The sequence below is a fragment of the Salmo salar genome, chromosome 02 (assembly GCF_965601325.2).
Source record: "Salmo salar chromosome 02, fSalSal1, whole genome shotgun sequence".
Taxonomy (NCBI): Eukaryota; Metazoa; Chordata; class Actinopteri; order Salmoniformes; family Salmonidae; genus Salmo; species Salmo salar.
This window is the reverse complement of record NC_138292.1, coordinates 18849165-18868913: the sequence shown is the minus strand read 5'-3', so window position 1 is coordinate 18868913 and position 19749 is coordinate 18849165. Positions and strand designations below refer to the sequence as shown.

At 45.3% G+C, this 19749-nt stretch overlaps 1 protein-coding gene across 1 annotated transcript; it reads right to left on the bottom strand.

The window, feature by feature from the left end:
* Nucleotides 1-16394: 16394 nt before the first annotated feature.
* On the bottom strand, nucleotides 16395-19165 carry LOC123728158 (ictacalcin). Its single transcript, XM_045698905.2, has 3 exons — nucleotides 18994-19165; nucleotides 17094-17236; nucleotides 16395-16837 (listed from the first exon to the last, which is right to left on the bottom strand). The coding sequence occupies exons 2-3, from the start codon at nucleotides 17229-17231 to the stop codon at nucleotides 16697-16699; spliced, it is 279 nt and encodes a 92-aa protein (XP_045554861.2). The 5' UTR covers nucleotides 17232-17236; nucleotides 18994-19165; the 3' UTR covers nucleotides 16395-16696.
* Between the last annotated feature and the right edge of the window lie 584 nt (nucleotides 19166-19749).

Genomic DNA, 19749 nt, shown 5'->3' with positions numbered 1-19749 from the left:
ATAGCAAGAGAGCTGGCCAAGGACGGCACGTTCAAGAGTTTTGGAGAGAAAAGAAAGAAGGGATACTGGTCTGTAGTTGTTGACATCGGAGGGATCGAGTGTAGGTTTTTTCAGAAGGGGTGCAACTCTCGCTCTCTTGAAGACGGAAGGGACGTAGCCAGCGGTCAAGGATGAGTTGATGAGCGAGGTGAGGTAGGGGAGAAGGTCTCCGGAAATGGTCTGGAGAAGAGAGGAGGGGATAGGGTCAAATGGGCAGGTTGTTGGGCGGCCGGCCAGTCACAAGACGCGAGATTTCATCGACGTGGCTGTAGTGGAGCGGGTTAGAAGTTCCTTGGTGTCTACATAACCAACAAACTATCATGGTCCAAACATACCAAGAAAGTTGTGAAGCAGGCACGACAAAACCTTTTCTCCCTCAGGAGACTGAAAAGATTTGGCATGGGTCCCCAGATCCTCAAAAGTTTCTACAGCTGCACCATCGAGAGCATCCTGACTGGTTGCATCACTGCCTGGTATGGCAACTACTCAGCATCTGACCGTAAGACGCTACAGAGGGTTTGTGCGAATGGCCCAGTTCATCACTGGGGCCAAGCTTCCTGCCATCCAGGACCTATATAATAAGCGGTGTCAGAGGAAAGCCCATAACATTGTTAGAGACTCCAGTCACCCAAGTTATAGACTGTTTTCTCTGCTACCGCACGGCAAGCGGTACTGGAGCGCCAAGTCTAGGACCAAAAGGCTCCTCAACAGTTTCTACCCCCAAGCCATAAGACTGCTGAAAAATTCGGACAATTTACATTGACCTCCCCCTCCCTTTTGTACACTGCTGCTACTCTTCGCCCCCACCTACATGTACAGATTACCTCAATTAGCCTGTACCCACGCACACTGACTTGGTACCGGTGCCCCCTGTATATAGCCTTGTCATGTTATTCTTATTGTGTTACTTTTTATTATTACTTTTTATTTTAGTCTACTTGATAAATGATTTAGTCTTCTTGAACTGCACTGTTGGTTAAGGGCTTGTAAGTAAGCATTTCACGGAAAAGTCTACACTTGTTGTATTCGGCGCATGTGACAAATAAAGTTTGATTTGATTCACAACTATCACAACTTCCTGGAACCCATCTCTGCTCTAGCCCTTTCACATGTACCATTACACGGGTGTGATCATTCTACAGTGGTCCCTGAAGCCTACGATCACACCTGTGTGATTAGAACGCTTATTTAGAATGGCCAGTTTCGAATGACGCAACAATAAGCATTTGAGCTGGCCACACTTTTTTCAGAAACTATTTACACAAACACAGTCCTTACAAAGTTATGTCCAGAATGTGAGCAGTTTATTTTTGGATGCAATGTTCAGATATTCACAGAAGTATCTATAGCATAGCACAATCATCCAAACCGGAAAAATGTAGGCTACATTTGTCCTAGCGCTAACTGAGGAAAGATTGACGCAACACAAGCGGTCATATTTTTATAACTCAGCTGACATAAACTACAATATGAATTAGCTAATAGCAATTCATATTTATAATTAAGTACATCACGGGTAAGCTCACCATTGATCTAAATAATTGCGTAAAACACTTTCTAGAAATCGAAAGCAACCCGAGGATGCTTTTTTTCCTCACAGAAACCAAAGATAATAAGAGAACACAAGATGAGATTGGTCTGTGTATAGTATGCATGTTGAAGGGGTGTGTCGTCTACCATCGTTCACATCCCACCATTCACTTCCTGACGTTCTCCAAAAATGTGTGAACCCTTACTCACCTCATTTTGTTATAGCATATTTGGTTCGACAGACGATTACGTGAAACCCAGAATGCATTGTATGTCAACAAACATGGCTCCACACACATAGCTGGAATGAGCTTACACATAATATGTGCCGATTACAATCTATGCTAGAATCGGAATGCATGATTTACTTGAAAACATGTGAATAAAACAGTAAATATATATCAATAATTACCACACAAATCATTTTCTGATAGTGATTTATTGATACAAATGGCACATGTCGGCAGTCAATCACGTAACTTCTCACTCCCTCTCTGAGCCATTCAATGTTGTTTATGTATGTAGCTAGTGAGCTATGCTGTAGCATTAGCAATGTCTTTCAAAAGGAGACAACTCACAAATGCAGAAATTCAGGATATTTTTTACAATTCTGACAATGAGTCTGAGTATAAAAGTCAGGAATCAGATTCTGACAGTGACAGTGAGGAGCTGCCCCCCAGCCATTGAGAACCCTGAATCTGAGGACCCCTTGTCCACTGACAAAGTCCCAGTTCCCTTTGAAGATGCTGGTGGTGATGGAGGCAGACCGACAGTGGATGAAGTACAGGAGCTCTGTGGTAGCTGGAAGGATGCCAGCCATTTCACCCCTCCTGGCCCTGCTGTTTGCTTTGATGAGTCCCAGTCTGGAGTGCAACACCCCTTGCCATTTCCATCTGAGGCAGAGTGCTTAATATTGTTTCTGACAGAGGAGCTGGTGGGAGACATAGTAGAGACCAATCGCTATGCCTTGGAGCTACAGGAGAAGAGAAAGCCAGGAGTGGGGGGGGGGGGGGGGGGGACCACAATTAGTGAAATGTATACCTTCCTGGTGACAGTCCTTCTCATGGGGATAGTAAAGAAGAACTCCCTAAGAGAATACTGGAGCATAGATCCTATGTTTGCAACTCCCTACTTTGCCACCTTCTTTTCCCAAGACTGCTTCCTAGTTCTGCTGCGATGACTGCATTTCATCAACAATGCTACTGCCATCCTAATTGACCCGTTATACAAAATAAGAAACGTTCTTACCAGCCTGACAATAGCATTTGGTTGCAGCAAGGGACACACTTTATATGTGGACAATTGTTACAGCAGTCCCAGACTCTTCCAGCATCTGCTCTCCAACAGCACAGGTGCCTATGTCACAGTCAGGTCAAACAGGAAGAGGATGCCGGCATTCGGATGCAGGAAGATGCAGAGAGGGGAGGCGGAGTTCAAGGAGAACAGTCAACAGCTGGCAGTAAAGTGGCATGACAAACGAGACATCCATGTCCTCTCTACTGTCCATACAGCAACCATGTCGGCCACAGGGAAGGTGGACCACCTGACGGGAGAGAGAAACATCAAACCAGACTGTGTGCTTGACTATAACTGTCACGACTTCCACCGAAGTCGGTCCCTTTCCTTGTTCGGGCGGTGTTCGGTGGTCGACGTCACCGGCCTTCTAGCCATCGCCGATCCACTTTTCATTTTCCATTTGTTTTGTCTTTGTCTTACACACCTGGTTTCAATCCCCCAATTACCTGTTCCTTATTTAACCCTCAGTTCCCCCATGTTTGTTTGTGAGTGATTGTTTCTATGTAGGTAGGTCCGTTATTGTGGGCTCTGTTTTTGTATTACATTTATTATATGTTGAGTAAAATACGTGTATTTACTCTTATCTGCTGTCCTGCGCCTGACTCCTATACACCAGCTACACATAGACCTCCTGACAATAACCTCAAAATGGGGGCAGTGGATAAGGTGGACATGATAAACAGCTTTGTGGAATGCACTCAGAAAACGACCAAGTGGTATTAGAAAATATTTCAAATCAAATCAAAGTTTATTTGTCACGTGCGCCGAATACAACAGGTGTAGACCTTACAGTGAAATGCTTACTTACAGGCTCTAACCAATAGTGCAAAAAAGGTGTTAGGAGAACAATAGGTAAGTAAAGAAATAAAACAACAGTAAAAAGACAAAAAAACAGAGAGTAGCAGCAGCATAAAAAGAGGGGTTGGGGGGGTTGGGGGGGGGGGGGGGGGCACACAATGCAAATAGTCCGGGTAGCCATTTGATTACCTGTTCAGGAGTCTTATGGCTTGGGGGTAAAAACTGTTGAGAAGCCTTTTGGACCTAGACTTGGCACTCCGGTACTGCTTGCCATGTGGTAGTAGAGAGAACAGTCTATGACTGGGGTGGCTGGGGTCTTTGACAATTTTTAGGGCCTTCCTCTGACACCACCTGGTGTAGAGGTCCTGGATGGCAGGCAGCTTAGCCCCAGTGATGTACAGGGCCGTACGCACTACCCTCTGTAGTGCCTTGCGGTCAGAGGCCGAGCAATTGCCGTACCATTTTTCCATCTGATCGACGCAGCCCTCAATGGCCACATAGTTCACCGCCAACTAACAGGTGAGATGATTACTGAACAAGGGATTTTTTGTAAATTTACATACAGTTCACATGCAAATCACATACAGAAACTATTAACATAATAAGGCACTTACTTTGATAGAGACACAGTCTAGATTTGAACCACGGTGTCTGTAGTGATGCCTCTAGCACTAACACACTCTGCCGTAGGCCGCTGCGCCACTTGGGAGTCGTAAGGACTGGGTAGCTTCAAAATACAACAAACCAATACTTCTCTGACTCAATTAGCATTGTTTTACAGAGCTAATAGAAGAATGTAACTAGCTACCTAAGCACGATTGAATATAACACTATAAAGGTTATGAAATGAGTAACGTTACCTCACGTGTCCGCTGTTATAAGGAATATACACAAATATATTATGCTCCATACACACAGTGATCTACAGTATAACACGACATACAGAAACTATAATAACGTAATAAGGCACTTACTTTGATAGAAACGCAGTCTGGATTTGAACCTGGGTGTCTGTAGTGATGCCTCTAGCACTGAGATGCTGTGCCTTAGACAGCTGCGCCACTTGGGAATCATAAGGCCCAGGAAGCTTCAAAATACAACAAATGCTAATACTTCTCTGACACAATTAGCATTGTTTTCCAGAGCTAATAGAAGAATGTAGCTAGCTACCTAAGCATTGAGTAAAACACCATAAAGGTTATGAAATGAGTAACGTTACCTCGCATGTCCGCGCTACAGTAGAAACGACATAACACGACATGCAGAAACTATTATAATGTAATAAGGCACTTACTTTGATAGAAATATTTGGAGCTATTTGGAACTCACGCATGAAAGTGCTAGGGAAAGATGAATCTACACTTAGAAAAAGAAAACCCTGGATAGAACCAAAAAGGGTTCTTTGCTTGGTTCATACTGTTTATGACACCACTTAAGGTTCTATAAAGCAGGTATATATCACTGGTCATCCCCAAAGCCAACACCTCCTTTGGCCACCTTTCCTTACAGTTCTCTGCTGCCAATGACTGGAACGAATTGCAAAAATCACTGAAGCTGGAGACTTATATCTCCCTCTCTAACTTTAAGCATCAGCAGTCAGAGCAGCTTACTGATCACTGTACCTGTACGCAGCCCATCTGTAAATAGCACACCTCATCACAAAATTGTTATTTTTTTGTTTGTTGCTATTTTGCACCCCAGTATCTCTGCTTGCACATCATCATCTGCACATCTACCATTCCAGTGTTAATGCTAATTTGTAATTATTTCACCACTATGGCCTATTTATTGCCTTACCTCCTTAATCTTACTACATTTGCACACACTGTACATAGATTTTTCTGTTGTGTTATTGACTGTACGTTTGTTTATCCCAAGTGTAACTCTGTGTTGTTGTTTAGGTTGCACTGCTTGGCTTTATCTTGGCCAGGTCGCAGTTGTAAATGAGAACTTGTTCTCAACTGGCTTACCTGGTTAAATAAAGGTAAAATATAAATACAAATAAATAAATTAAGAACCAAAATTGGTTCCAAGGGTTCTAAACTCAGCAAAAAAAGAAACATCCCTTTTTCAGGACCCTGTCTTTCAAAGATAATAAGTAAAAATCCAAATAACTGGTTGTTGGAGGTGTTTCTCCTCACCCTGTTATTTTGCTGTTGGAGATTTTGACTTTGTTTTTTGAGTAAACAAGACTGTTTTGAACTCAACCTGTGTCCTGCGCCTGACTCAGCTACGTCTCCAAACCAAAAGCGTTACAGAATCACGGACCATTTTTATGGAGTCAGCAGGCGCAGCCAGCCCTCCTCTCCCAGTAGAGGAGCGCGTCCAGCAGCACGCGACCATGTTACATAGTCTCGGGACAGCCATGGATCGCGTGCTGCAGACCATGGAGAGATGGGAGAGAAAAGGATTTCCCGTCGACCCAGCCACACTACCTCCACCCGCACCTCTACCTACACCCATGCCTACCCATCCGTCGTCAGGATCCAGTGGGATTCGGCTCTCGCTCCCAGGAGCGTATGACGGAACAGCTGCCGGGTGCCAGGGGTTCCTACTCCAGCTGGAGCTTTACCTGGCAGCTGTTCAGCCGGCCCCTTCGGGACACGAGAGAGTGAGCGCCCTCATCTCCTGCCTGACTGGAAAAGCCCTGAAGTGGGCCAACGCCATATGGTGAAGGGAAGGTCCAACTCTGGATGACTACAAGGACTTCTCCCACCGAGGACTTCCGGAGCCCACTCCCATAATAAAATGCAAATCATTTTATAACATTTTTGACATGCGTTTTTCTGGATTTTTTTGTTGTTATTCTGTCTCTCACTGTTCATATAAACCTACCATTAAAATGATAGACTGATCATTTCTTTGTAAGTGGGCAAACGTACAAAATCAGCAGGGGATCAAATACTTTTTTCCCCCCACTGTATGTCACCGAATCTCTGGGACAAGGATACATTCGGCCCTCCATCTCATCTGTCTCCTCGAGTTTCTTTTTTGTGAAGAAGAAGGATGGAGGTTTACGCCCGTGCATTGACTATCAAGGTTTTAACCAGATTACGGTCAAATACAGTTACCCGCTGCCTCTTATCGCTAGTATGACAGAGTCATTGCACGGGGTGCGCTTTTTCACAAAATTGGACCTCAGGAGCGTGTACAACCTGGTGCGTATCAAGGGATGGGATGAGTGGAAGACGGCATTTAGCACCACTTCTGGGCACTATGAGTACCTCGTCATGCCGTATAGGTTAATGAATGTTCCATCCGTCTTCCAATCATTTGTGGATGAGATCTTCAGGGACCTGCACGGGCGGGGTCTAGTGGTGTATATAGATGACATTCTAATATACTCCACTACCCACGCTGAGCATGTGTCCCTTGTACGCATGGTGCTTGGTCGACTGTTGGAGCATGTCCTTTACGTCAAGGCGGAGAAATGTCTGTTCTTTCAACAGTCCATCTCCTTCCTTGTGTACCGTTTGTCCGCGTCAGGGGTGGAGATGGAGACTGACCGCATTTCAGCCGTGCATAATTGGCCGACTCCAACCACGGTAAAGGAGGTGCAGCGGTTTTTAGGGTTTGCCAATTACTACCGGAGGTTTATCCAGGGTTTTGGCCAGGTGGCGGCTCCCATTACCTCCTTACTGAAGGGGGGACCGGTGCGACTGCGGTGGTCGGCTGAGGCGGACAGAGCTTTTGGTAACCTGAAGGCTCTGTTTACCACGGCTCCAGTGCTGGCGCATCCTGATCCCTCCTTAGCGTTCATAGTTGAGGTGGACGCATCCGAGGCTGGAATAGGGGCTGTGCTGTCTCAGCGCTCGGGTAAGCCACCAAAACTCTGCCCCTGTGCTTTCTTTTCGAAGAAGCTCAGCCCGGCGGAGCGAAAATATGATGTGGGGGATGGGGAGTTGTTGGCTGTTGTCGGGGCTCTGAAAGCATTGAGACATTGGCTTGAGGGGTCTAGACACCCTTTCCTCATTTGGACTGACCACCGAAATCTGGAGTACATTCGGGCAGCGAGGAGACTGAACCCTCGCCAGGCTAGGTGGGCTATGTTTTTCACAGGCTTTGTTTTCACCCTTTCCTACAAACCAGGTTCCCAGAACGTGAAGGCAAACGCACTGTCCCGGCTGTATGATACAGAGGAGCGGTCCACGGAGCCCACTCCCATAATTCCAGCTTCTTGCCTGGTGGCACCGGTGGTATGGGAGATGGACGTGGACATCGAACGGGCGTCACGTGCAGAACCCACTCCCCCCCAGTGTCCCGTTGGGCGCGTGTACATTCCGTTTAATGTTCGCGATCGTTTGATCTGTTGGGCCCACACATCACCCTCCTCTAGTCATCCTGGTATCGGTCGGACGGTGCGCTGCCTTGCGGGGAAGTACTGGTGGCCCACGTTAGCTAAGGACGTGAGGGTTTATGTCTCCTCCTGTGCGGTATGCGCACAGTGCAAGGCACCTAGACATCTGCCCAGAGGGAAATTACAACCCCTTCCCGTTCCGCAACGACCGTGGTCACACCTATCGGTGGATTTCGTGACGGATCTTCCCCCGTCACGGGGTAAGACCACGATCCTTGTCGTTGTGGATCGGTTTTCTAAGTCCTGCCATCTCCTTCCTTTGCCCGGTCTCCCTACGGCTCTACAAACTGCGGAGGCCCTGTTTACCCATGTATTCCGGCACTACGGGGTGCCTGAGGACATAGTGTCTGATCGGGGTCCCCAATTTACGTCTAGAGTCTGGAGGGCGTTTATGGAATGCCTGGGGGTCTCGGTCAGTCTTACCTCAGGTTTCCACCCCGAGAGCAACGGGCAGGTGGAAAGAGTCAACCAAGAGGTGGGTAGGTTTCTGCAGTTCTATTGCCAGGACCGGCTGGGGGAGTGGGCATCGTTTATCCCCTGGGCGGAGATGGCCCAAAACTCCCTCCGCCACTCTTCTACTAATCTAACCCCTTTTCAGTGTGTGCTGGGTTATCAGCTGGTCCTGGCACCATTCCATCAGAGCCAGATTGAGGCTCCTGCAGTGGATGAATGGTTTCGGCACTCAGAGGAGACATGGAACGCTGCCCATGTACGACTACAACGAGCCATCAGGCGGCAAAAGGCGAGTGCCGACAGCCACCGCAGTGAGGCCCCGGTTTATGCACCGGGGGATCGGGTCTGGCTCTCGACCCTTCACCTGCCCCTTCACCTGCCCTGCCGGAAGCTGGGTCCGCGGTTACTCCTAATGATACTCATGTCCTCCAGCCCATCCTTAAAACATATCCCTGTACTGTACACACTAATATCCTCACTAGAATGATGCCTATATGCCTGGCTGCACATAACATCAGGTATGTTTGTGCAAAGGTAAACTAGAGGGATATTTGCCTTTTGTTGCTTTCCTCTCCTGTGCGTGCGTGTGTGTGTGTGCGTGTGTGTGTGTGTGTGTGTGTGTACAGCTGCTATAGTCACAGTGAAGTGGCAGCGCTATGCTAGTTGTTATAGTTCTAAATGAGGGAGGGGCTGAATAAATAATTTCTATGGATACGATGTTATTAGCCCTCTAGAGAGAAAGAGGGTGGAGAGACAGATAGAGAGACAGAGAGAGAGAGAGAGAGAGAGAGGGAGGGAGGAGAGAGAGAGAGAAAGAAAGAGAGATATAGAGAGAAAGACAGAGAGAGAAAGATATATATATATACACTGCTCAAAAAAATAAAGGGAACACTTAAACAACACAATGTAACTCCAAGTCAATCACACTTCTGTGAAATCAAACTGTCCACTTAGGAAGCAACACTGATTGACAATACATTTCACATGCTGTTGTGCAAATGGAATAGACAACAGGTGGAAATTATAGGCAATTAGCAAGACACCCCCAATAAAGGAGTGGTTCTGCAGGTGGGGACCACAGACCACTTCTCAGTTCCTATGCTTCCTGGCTGATGTTTTGGTCACTTTTGAATGCTGGCGGTGCTTTCACTCTAGTCCACAACCCACACAAGTGGCTCAGGTAGTGCCGCTCATACAGGATGGCACATCAATGCGAGCTGTTGCAAGAAGGTTTGCTGTGTCTGTCAGCGTAGTGTCCAGAGCATGGAGGCGCTACCAGGAGACAGGCCAGTACATCAGGAGACGTGGAGGAGGCCGTAGGAGGGCAACAACCCAGCAGCAGGACCGCTACCTCCGCCTTTGTGCAAGGAGGAGCAGGAGAAGCACTGCCAGAGCCCTGCAAAATGACCTCCAGCAGGCCACAAATGTGCATGTGTCTGCTCAAACGGTCAGAAACAGACTCCATGAGGGTGGTATGAGGGCCCGACGTCCACAGGTGGGGGTTGTGCTTACAGCCCAACACCGTGCAGGACGTTTGGCATTTGCCAGAGAACACCAATATTGGCAAATTCGCCACTGGCGCCCTGTGCTCTTCACAGATGAAAGCAGGTTCACACTGAGCACGTGACAGACGTGACAGAGTCTGGAGACGCCGTGGAGAACGTTCTGCTGCCTGCAACATCCTCCAGCATGACCGGTTTGGCGGTGGGTCAGTCATGGTGTGGGGTGGCATTTCTTTGGGGGGCCGCACAGCCCTCTATGTGCTCGCCAGAGGTAGCCTGACTGCCATTAGGTACCGAGATGAGATCCTCAGACCCTTTGTGAGACCATATGCTGGTGCGGTTGGCCCTGGGTTCCTTCTAATGCAAGACAATGCTAGACCGCATGTGGCTGGAGGGTGTCAGACACAATTGAGCACATCTGGGACATCATGTCTCGCTCCATCCACCAACGCCACGTTGCACCACAGACTGTCCAGGAGTTGGCGGATGCTTTAGTCCAGGTCTGGGAGGAGATCCCTCAGGAGACCATCCGCCACCTCATCAGGAGCATGCCCAGGTGTTGTAGGGAGGTCATACAGGCACGTGGAGGCCACACACACTACTGAGCCTCATTTTGACTTGTTTTAAGGACATTACATCAAAGTTGGATCAGCCTGTAGTGTGGTTTTCCACTTTGATTTTGAGTGTGACTCCAAATCCAGACCTCCATGGGTTGATAAATTGGATTTCCATTGATTATTTTTGTGTGATTTTGTTGTCAGCACATTCAACTATGTAAAGAAAAAAGCATTTAATAAGATTATTTCTTTCATTCAGATCTAGGATGTGTTGTTTAAGTGTTCCCTTTATTTTTTTGAACAGTATATATATATATATATATATATATATATATAATATATATATATATATATATATATATATATATATATATAGAGGGAGAGGGAAGTGGGCAGTGGGTGGAGTCAGGAGAATAAACTCAGTTAAGTTTGTGTCATTGTGTAACAAAGTTGGTGACTCACTGCAATAGAATGTATCTGTGAGTGTGTATGTGTGTGTGTGTGTGTGTGCCCCCAGGGTGGCTATTGTTTTATATCTTGACGACTTCACATTCAGAAACCCAAAGACTTTGATGTGAATAAGACAACACAACAAACATAACAGTAGCAACATCTGACAGAGACTGAGTCCTGTTTTCTGGAACGTTTAGAAGAGATATTACTTTAAGCTTTCGGACTCTCTCTCTCTCTCTCTCTCACACATACACACACACACATGCATTCAGGACATTCATGTGATTTGGGGTTGAGACTGGTTGATGTTTAAACATGTGAGGATTTGAATTCCAGGGTGGGACCCTTCTGGGCTGCCAGTGAGCTTATCAGTAGCAGTAGTGGAATACTGTAATACAGTATCACCCATGAAGTGGAGAACTCAAGTGATGCATGATTTGAAAACATATATTTCAGCTGAGCAAGAAATGATTTGACTGTAAGCTGCCCTGGTGCTCAGAAACTATCAGTGACATTTCTGTTCCATTAAAACAAAAGCAACATGTTACAAACAGAAAACATTGATCCTTCCTGTCAAAGATAGAACCCAGGTAGGGTAGCCATGGTAACTGTACAGAAGGGAAACAAGCAGAAAGCAAATAATCCAACTGCCACCCACCACAGCACAGAACTACAATGAACTAAAAGAGTATGACTGGAACACAGCTGACCACAGGCATGCTCTAAACAGTACCAGTCTGGTCTGCTGCTCTGTTCAGGCTGTTACCCTGTACAACCTTCTCAGCCAACTAACACTGACAGTCAGATATCTTAGACTGGTCTTTGCTTCGTCAGTAGAAAAATACAACACGGTAACATTTCTGTTAATTGCTGTCAATGGACATAGTTTACTAAACATCCACTACAGTTGGGATGTGTTGTGGGAAAATGTTCCTCTACAACCAGTTTGGTGCCAACCTCAGGACCGTGTGTGTGTGTGTGTGGTGTGTGTGTGTCTGTGCTCCGTGCTGCTAAATGGCATATATTATAGTGTGTTTGTGTGTATACCTGCCTGCAATGTGCCGTGGTGAACAGTATATGTCCGGCCACATCCATCTGGTATGAGTCATGAATGAGTCACGGTAGTCATGGTGTGTGTCTTTTGTTGGTAAACAGGCCAGGGAATATTTGTGTGAAGGGACTGAGACTCTGTCAGCTTCCTCTCTCTATCTATCTCTCTCTCTCTCTCTCTCTCTCTCTCTCTCTCTCTCTCTCTCTCTCTCACTCTCTCTCTCTCTCTCTCTCTCTCTCTCTCGCGCTCTCTCTCTCTCTCTCTCTCTCTCTCTCTCTCTCTCTCTCTCTCTCTCTCTCTCTCTCTCTCTCTCTCTCTCTCGCTCTCTCTTTCACTCTGAAAACTACAACTGGGGAGAGAGGGAGGAAGGGCAGCCGGAGAGGGAGGAAGGGCAGCCGGAGAGGGAGGCAGAAGGAGAAGAGTGTCTCTTTAAGGGGGACAGAGAGGGGATTGGGAGGAAGGGAGGGATTGGGGAAGAGATGAAGAAAGATGGAGGAAGGGAAGGAGTCAGAGATTGGAGGGAGAGATGGATGGAGGGAAGGAGGTAGAGATGGAGAGAGAGATGGAAGGAGGGAAGGAGGTAGAGATGGAGAGAGAGATGGTGGGAGGGAAGGAGGTAGAGAGAGGGGGCGAGGCTGCCGTCGAGTCTCAAACAGAGAGATGATTTTCTTCACACTGCCGAACATGACTGACCAAAAATAGCCTCCTTGTCACCAGACAGCCAAAAGCAAACATTAGATTATCTAAACCACATCAAAGGCGCTTCCATCCACCTCCATTCACTACAGCCTTCTGTGCAAAAGCTGGTCACTACCTGTAGTGGGTAGAGAGTCAGAGAGGGTTTCAATTTAGAGGCACAACCAACAATTACTTCCATGAACAACTACAGAACATGGGTAGTTGAACAGATCACCATGTGGTTGTATTGAGGTCAATGGGAGAGAGGAAGATTAGATCCATGTGCTGCTGTCACAAGCGTGATCTGGGATTCCTATTGGAGAAATAGATTCTGGGTATCTTCCAATAGACTGTCTTTGGTGGATCAATCCCACAGACCCAGCCAGACGAGCCCAGCCTGCCGAGAAGATCTCAGATTAAAACTGCCTTTGTCTGTGGATTAGGATTAGCCTATGCAGATTACTTCCTTATTCCATCCAGCCGACAAGGTGTCTGATTGGTTAAACTATATAATTCCGGTTTATGCAGGGCGGAGTCTACTGTCCAGGTGAGGTACTCTCCCCAACTTCCACAACCCAAAATATATCTGCTGGCTGTTCCATTCACTTTTAATGTTCTCCAATCTCATCAACAAAGTATGTTCTTGTTGTAACATTATTCAGAGTGTTGACAAAATTAATACAACTGATGGTCACATGTCTCAGACGTATGTGTTTAGCCAATCTATCAGTGTATGTTGTTGATTGTGAAGAGTATTGAATCCCAACACAAGCTCCTATGGTCTGATGGTGAATGTCCCTTCTACACCTGCATTGCTTGCTGTTTGGGGTTTTAGGCTGGGTTTCTGTACAGTACTTTGATATATCAGCTGATGTAAGAAGGGCTATATAAATACATTTGATTTGATTTGAATGTCCCTGAATGCCCCCTGTCTTTTCAATCATCACAAGAACTGGTGAAGGCCTAGAAGGAATCGTTGCCATATAAAATACAATGTGTTCTCAATCAACCTACTCTGTAAAATGAACACACACACACACACACACACACACACACACACACACACACACACACACACACACACACACACACACACACACACACACACACACACACACACACACACACACACACACACACACACACACACACACACACACACACACACACAAGCACACAAAGCACACACACACACAAACAGTAATGAGAACCCACTGGTGGCTCTGCTGAGATGTTCTGGCCGAAACCTTGATGGTTGAGAGAACAACCAAGAGCTCAGCTCAGAACAGCCTCAGTCTTTCCTGGCCTCACTCGGCCCTGTCGGTCTCCTCTGCACTGGGCTGGAGCACAACAACCTCCACCTTCTAGTCTCACTCTCACATATCAAGTACCCTGGATTACTGTAGGCCTAAATGTTACTTTTATTGACACCAGAGTTGTGTCAATCAATTTCAATTCTCATCAGTTGAATGTGACAGGGAGGTTCTCTATAGGAGTTCAGTTCAGACTAGAATGTCAGTAGAATTGGCCCCAACCCTGATCAAGACTAATGCATCATAGAGATGTGTTAGATTCAACCGAGTGGCTGCGTGACCAGGGGCTGTGTGTATCGTGCCTCTGAGGAGGAGTGCTGATCTAGGATCAGGTCCCCCTCTGTCCAAGTAATATCATTCATATTGATCTAAAAAGGCAAAAATGATCCTAAATCAGCACTCCTAATCTGAGACGCTTGAAACATATGGCCACACACTCTCAGGACACCTCTTCCTGACACCTGAACAACCTTTCCTTCTACTGCGTGCTACTTTACGCACTATTTTTATGTTGCCGCTGTTGCTTTCCCCTACCTTCCTGCTCTGACCCGCGGCGATGATCATCTGGTGATAGACATGTACAAACTTCCTTACGCAGCCTTGTCTTAGATTAAATCTAAGACTAGGCGATTGCTGGACTAGGGCTAATCTTAATTTTCATCTTCAGTATTGTCCAATAGGTTCTCTATGGAGACCTGCGATACAGTATAATTATTAGGATATTATCTTTGTTGTTTCATGTTGCTGGGTAGGAGGCTTCATCTTGGAGATGGTTCTATATGGAGACCTGCGATACAGTATAATTATTAGGATATTATCTTTGTTGTTTCATGTTGCTGGGTAGGAGGCTTCATCTTGGAGATGGTTCTATATGGAGACCTGCGATACAGTATAATTATTAGGATATTATCTTTGTTGTTTCATGTTGCTGGGTAGGAAGCTTCATCTTGGAGATGGTTCTATATGGAGACCTGCGATACAGTATAATTATTAGGATATTATCTTTGTTGTTTCATGTTGCTGGGTAGGAGGCTTCATCTTGGAGATGGTTCTATATGGAGACCTGCGATACAGTATAATTATTAGGATATTATCTTTGTTGTTTCATGTTGCTGGGTAGGAGGCTTCATCTTGGAGATGGTTCTATATGGAGACCTGTGATACAGTATAATTATTAGGATATTATCTTTGTTGTTTCATGTTGCTGGGTAGGAGGCTTCATCTTGGAGATGGTTCTCTATGGAGACCTGCGATACAGTATAATTATTAGGATATTATCTTTGTTGTTTCATGTTGCTGGGTAGGAGGCTTCATCTTGGAGATGGTTCTATATGGAGACCTGCGATACAGTATAATTATTAGGATATTATCTTTGTTGTTTCATGTTGCTGGGTAGGAAGCTTCATCTTGGAGATGGTTCTATATGGAGACCTGCGATACAGTATAATTATTAGGATATTATCTTTGTTGTTTCATGTTGCTGGGTAGGAGGCTTCATCTTGGAGATGGTTCTATATGGAGACCTGCGATACAGTATAATTATTAGGATATTATCTTTGTTGTTTCATGTTGCTGGGTAGGAGGCTTCATCTTGGAGATGGTTCTATATGGAGACCTGCGATACAGTATAATTATTAGGATATTATCTTTGTTGTTTCATGTTGCTGGGTAGGAGGCTTCATCTTGGAGATGGTTCTCTATGGAGACCTGCGATACAGTATAATTATTAGGATATTATCTTTGTTGTTTCATGTTGCTGGGTAGGAGGCTTCATCTTGGAGATGGTTCTCTATGGAGACCTGCGATACAGTATAATTATTAGGATATTATCTTTGTTGTTTCATGTTGCTGGGTAGGAGGCTTCATCTTGGAGATGGTTCTCTATGGAGACCTGCGATACAGTATAATTATTAGGATATTATCTTTGTTGTTTCATGTTGCTGGGTAGGAGGCTTCATCTTGGAGATGGTTCTATATGGAGACCTGCGATACAGTATAATTATTAGGATATTATCTTTGTTGTTTCATGTTGCTGGGTAGGAAGCTTCATCTTGGAGATGGTTCTATATGTGGCTCTATTGGACCTTCACAGTAACAGTTGACTTCCTGTATTCTTACTGGCACTGGAGTAGATAACAGTATTGTGACGTAATTAAGTAGTCAAATATAGGGGATGCCTCATATACCCTAATTTCATTGTATGTTTGGTTTACGTTGACATAATCAACAAATAGTATTATTTCACCAGGTGTCTGAAAACAAAGGTTTGATGTTTGATTCATGTTGCTTGCTGTATCCTATTTAGGACATACACAGCCAATCACACATGCACAAACACACACACAGCTGCACAAATGATACGTCAGCTTTCTTCCAAACATATTAAAATAGTTTATTTCATTTTTCACTTTAAACACACCAAAGAGCTTCCTCTCCATCTAATGAGATTGTAGCCTATATGTCTGTATGTGTACAGGTCAGTGTATGTGTCCTTCACCTGTCTGTCTATGTGTGGTGTGTATAACCAACCCAACCCTTTTTCTGTGTATGTGTGTAAACCTGCATCTCTGTCCCTCTGAACCTGCATTCAGGATCTGGCTAATCTTATCATGAATTCACACATGGAGCAAGAGCTGCTGTTCTGTGGAGAGTGGGCAGGGGGAGCTGTTTCACTTCTTTTTGAAGAAATCATTGCACATCATGGTGAGGCAGGCCACCAGTGTGACGTACTCCTGGAAGTCCACACTGCCATCTGAGTTAGCGTCCAGATCTTTGAAGATCTTGTCAACCTTTGCCTGGTCAGTGTTTTTCTGTTATAATGATCAGAGAGAGAGAGAGGTAATGGGTGAGACTTTGATTTCAGCAGTTAAAACTGGAATCCACACAGTTGGTATTTGTTTATAAAGGTGTGAGAGATTAAGTTATTCTATTGGATGAGGCTGGTCATGTGTTTGTGATATTCCAAGAAATTCAATATTTCAATAGTGTCTGTCTTTAGCAGTATTGTATTTGGTCGTGCTACTAATAAAGCATGATTAAACTGAACTGTTCCTAGGATCCACTCACCCCCATGATCTCTCCAAGCTCAGCGTTGAGCAGATCTTTGAGTTCTCCCTTGCTCAGGGTCGTCTTGTCGCCCTCCTTGCCAGAGTACTTGTGGAAGGCTGCGATGAGCAATGCCATAGCCTGCTGGACCTGTGACATGGTGACTGAGAGAGAGAGAGAGAGAGAGAGAAAAAAAAAGGTTTTATTAATGATAGCAGGATGCTAGTGGACATGATGTCCACGCCTTGAGAGGGGAATGTTTGGTTACTCTGTATTCACAGTATAATACATCTAATATTATCAACATTATATGAATTATTTGATCTATTTATTTGACTTTTTGAAATGTGAAATCCCAGAAACGTAGTTAAAGGGACATATTCAATTCAAGTCTATTTTTATCTTACATCCGGGTTACCATTCCATACATGTCTGGGAAATAGTCATGTTGGCACTGGTTTAATCGTGTTTAAACACAAGGTTCAGGTTCAATAGAGGGTTTAAAGAGTATTAACGGTTGTTGCACACGAAGCAAAGACTAAACTACACACACACCAAGCCCCACTACTGCAAACAAGTTCTACATCTCTACCACAAAGGGAGGAAGAGAAAGAGAGGGGGAGGAGAGATGGAGCGCAACGCAACAGAGGTAATTAGAGAGGGAGAGAGGCGGAGAGAGGTTAGAGATGGAGACGTAGGGAGAGAGGCGGATATGGAGGGGAAAAAGGAAGAGAAGAGGGGGCTGAGTTGTTTAAACACAAACAGACATGGCTCTAGCCAACGCCCTTGCATGTCTCTCTCATTAACTCTGGGGGATTTTAAGGAGAAATAGAGAAATAATATATACTGTATAGAGAGAGACAGGGACAGACACATAGACAGGAGGACAGATGGGAGGAAATTGGTGGATTGGCAGAAAGGCGCGTTGGTAATTTCAGGCAAACAATAACAGAAATCCCAGCACCTCCCCCACCCCTCACCTGTCTCCACCCTCTTTCTATCTAGTTTGGTTAAGGTGTGTCTCTTCACTCTGTCCCTTCACATACCTCGCCACTATGTAGGGAGGTTGCTCTCTCTATTCTCTCTTTCTCTGCCTACCCGTAGTCTAGTTTCTGAGTTTAAGGAAGCATCTGTAATGTAAATCCCTCATTTAGCTGACCCTCCTCTCCAGAGTGACTTGCAGTAAGTGTGGTCAAATAAGGACGCTGACGCAACCATACAGTATGAACATGGTAAGCACAACATTATAGTTGTAAGGAACAATCCCAGTCACTGTGGTGGACTCCACTGATCTCTCTCTGAGTCACTGTCAGCTGCCCCAGGACCGGCAGGCTTCCAACCAGACACACCTTCTTACCACCCCTCTGACTGCCCATCTGATAACTAGAAACACACTACTCACAGAATGGTCAGAGCGAGGGGAGAGAGAGCTTATGGTAAGGACATAGTGAAGGAAAGAGAGAGCGAGAGAGAGGGGGGTTTGAGGATAGAAGGTAGTAGTGTTCTGCACTATGGAAGGATTGAGGGAGGAAGAGAGAGAGGGGAGGAGGCGGAAGAGAAGAGAGATTCTTTCATCTGAACTGCGTAGTGCTCTGAGTAGCACCCACACATGTTTGAATGGACAGGCAGACAGAGTTACGCCCTCCGTAGAGCTTGACTCAAGATCACAAACAATGCAGACAGGCGCTTACTAACTGTTGCAAAGCACACCCTGAAGTCATTCAAACTTTTGCAGTCAAGTATTAATCACTATAAAACTTTAAACTACACACAATTGCAAATAAATGTGGTAAACCACCCAATGAAAATGTATAATTTGGCACATCTAACATATCAGAGACACACGCAGATAAAACAAACTGAAGCATTTTAGCAGTGAGGCACTCAGGTACACGTTTTACTAGGTTTAGTTTTCACTCACCGAAGTTGTGCGAGGAGTTGGACAGTCAGAGAAAGAGAGAGCGAGGGAGTGAGGAAGAGAGGGATGGGCTGTTGGTTTTAAACATTGATTACCACACCCCACTCTCCCCTCCCCTTTCCTCTCCTTTTCCCTCTTTATCTGATGGAAATGGAAACTAATGTTCTGTTCCCTTCTTCATGTGAACTAGTGACTGAACGAATTATACTAGGCATATATATTTTCTGAAGTTAATAAATTCTTCACATGACTGTATCACCATAGTAACCAAATAACAACAGAAAACAGAGAGGAGAAATCCCTGCATATGTCGAATGTCTTTTGAATGAGAGTAAATACCTCTTATTCTGACTGTGTTTATTCATCCAACAACTTTTCAGTTTAGAAGAATGTAGTAACAATGCAGCATTCTCCAAACCGGCCAAGCTTCTCCAAACTGGCCAAGCTTCTCCAAACCGGCAAAACTTCTCCAAACTGGCCAAACTTCTCCAAACCGGCCAAGCTTCTCCAAACCGGCCAAGCTTCTCCAAACCGGCCAAGCTTCTCCAAACTGCCCAAACTAACCTGTATGGATACCTTACTTGCTGACTGTCACGCCCTGACCTGAGAGAGCCGTTTTTCTCTGTTTAGGTAGGTCAGGGTGTGATATGGGGTGGGCATTCTATGTATTTTATTTATATGTTTTGGCCGGGTTTGGTTTCCAATCAGAGGCAGCTGTCTATTGTTGTCTCTGATTGGGAGCCATACTTAGGCAGCCTT

What these genes read in the sequence shown, in the direction of transcription:
- LOC123728158 (XM_045698905.2), bottom strand. Translation starts at nt 17,231, where the DNA reads ATGTCACAGGTCCAGCAGGCTATGGCATTGCTCATCGCAGCCTTCCAC. An exon ending in AGCTTGGAGAGATCATGGGG is followed by an intron (nt 16,838 to 17,093) that starts GTGAGTGGATCC and finishes TCATTATAACAG; the next exon opens with AAAAACACTGACCAGGCAAA.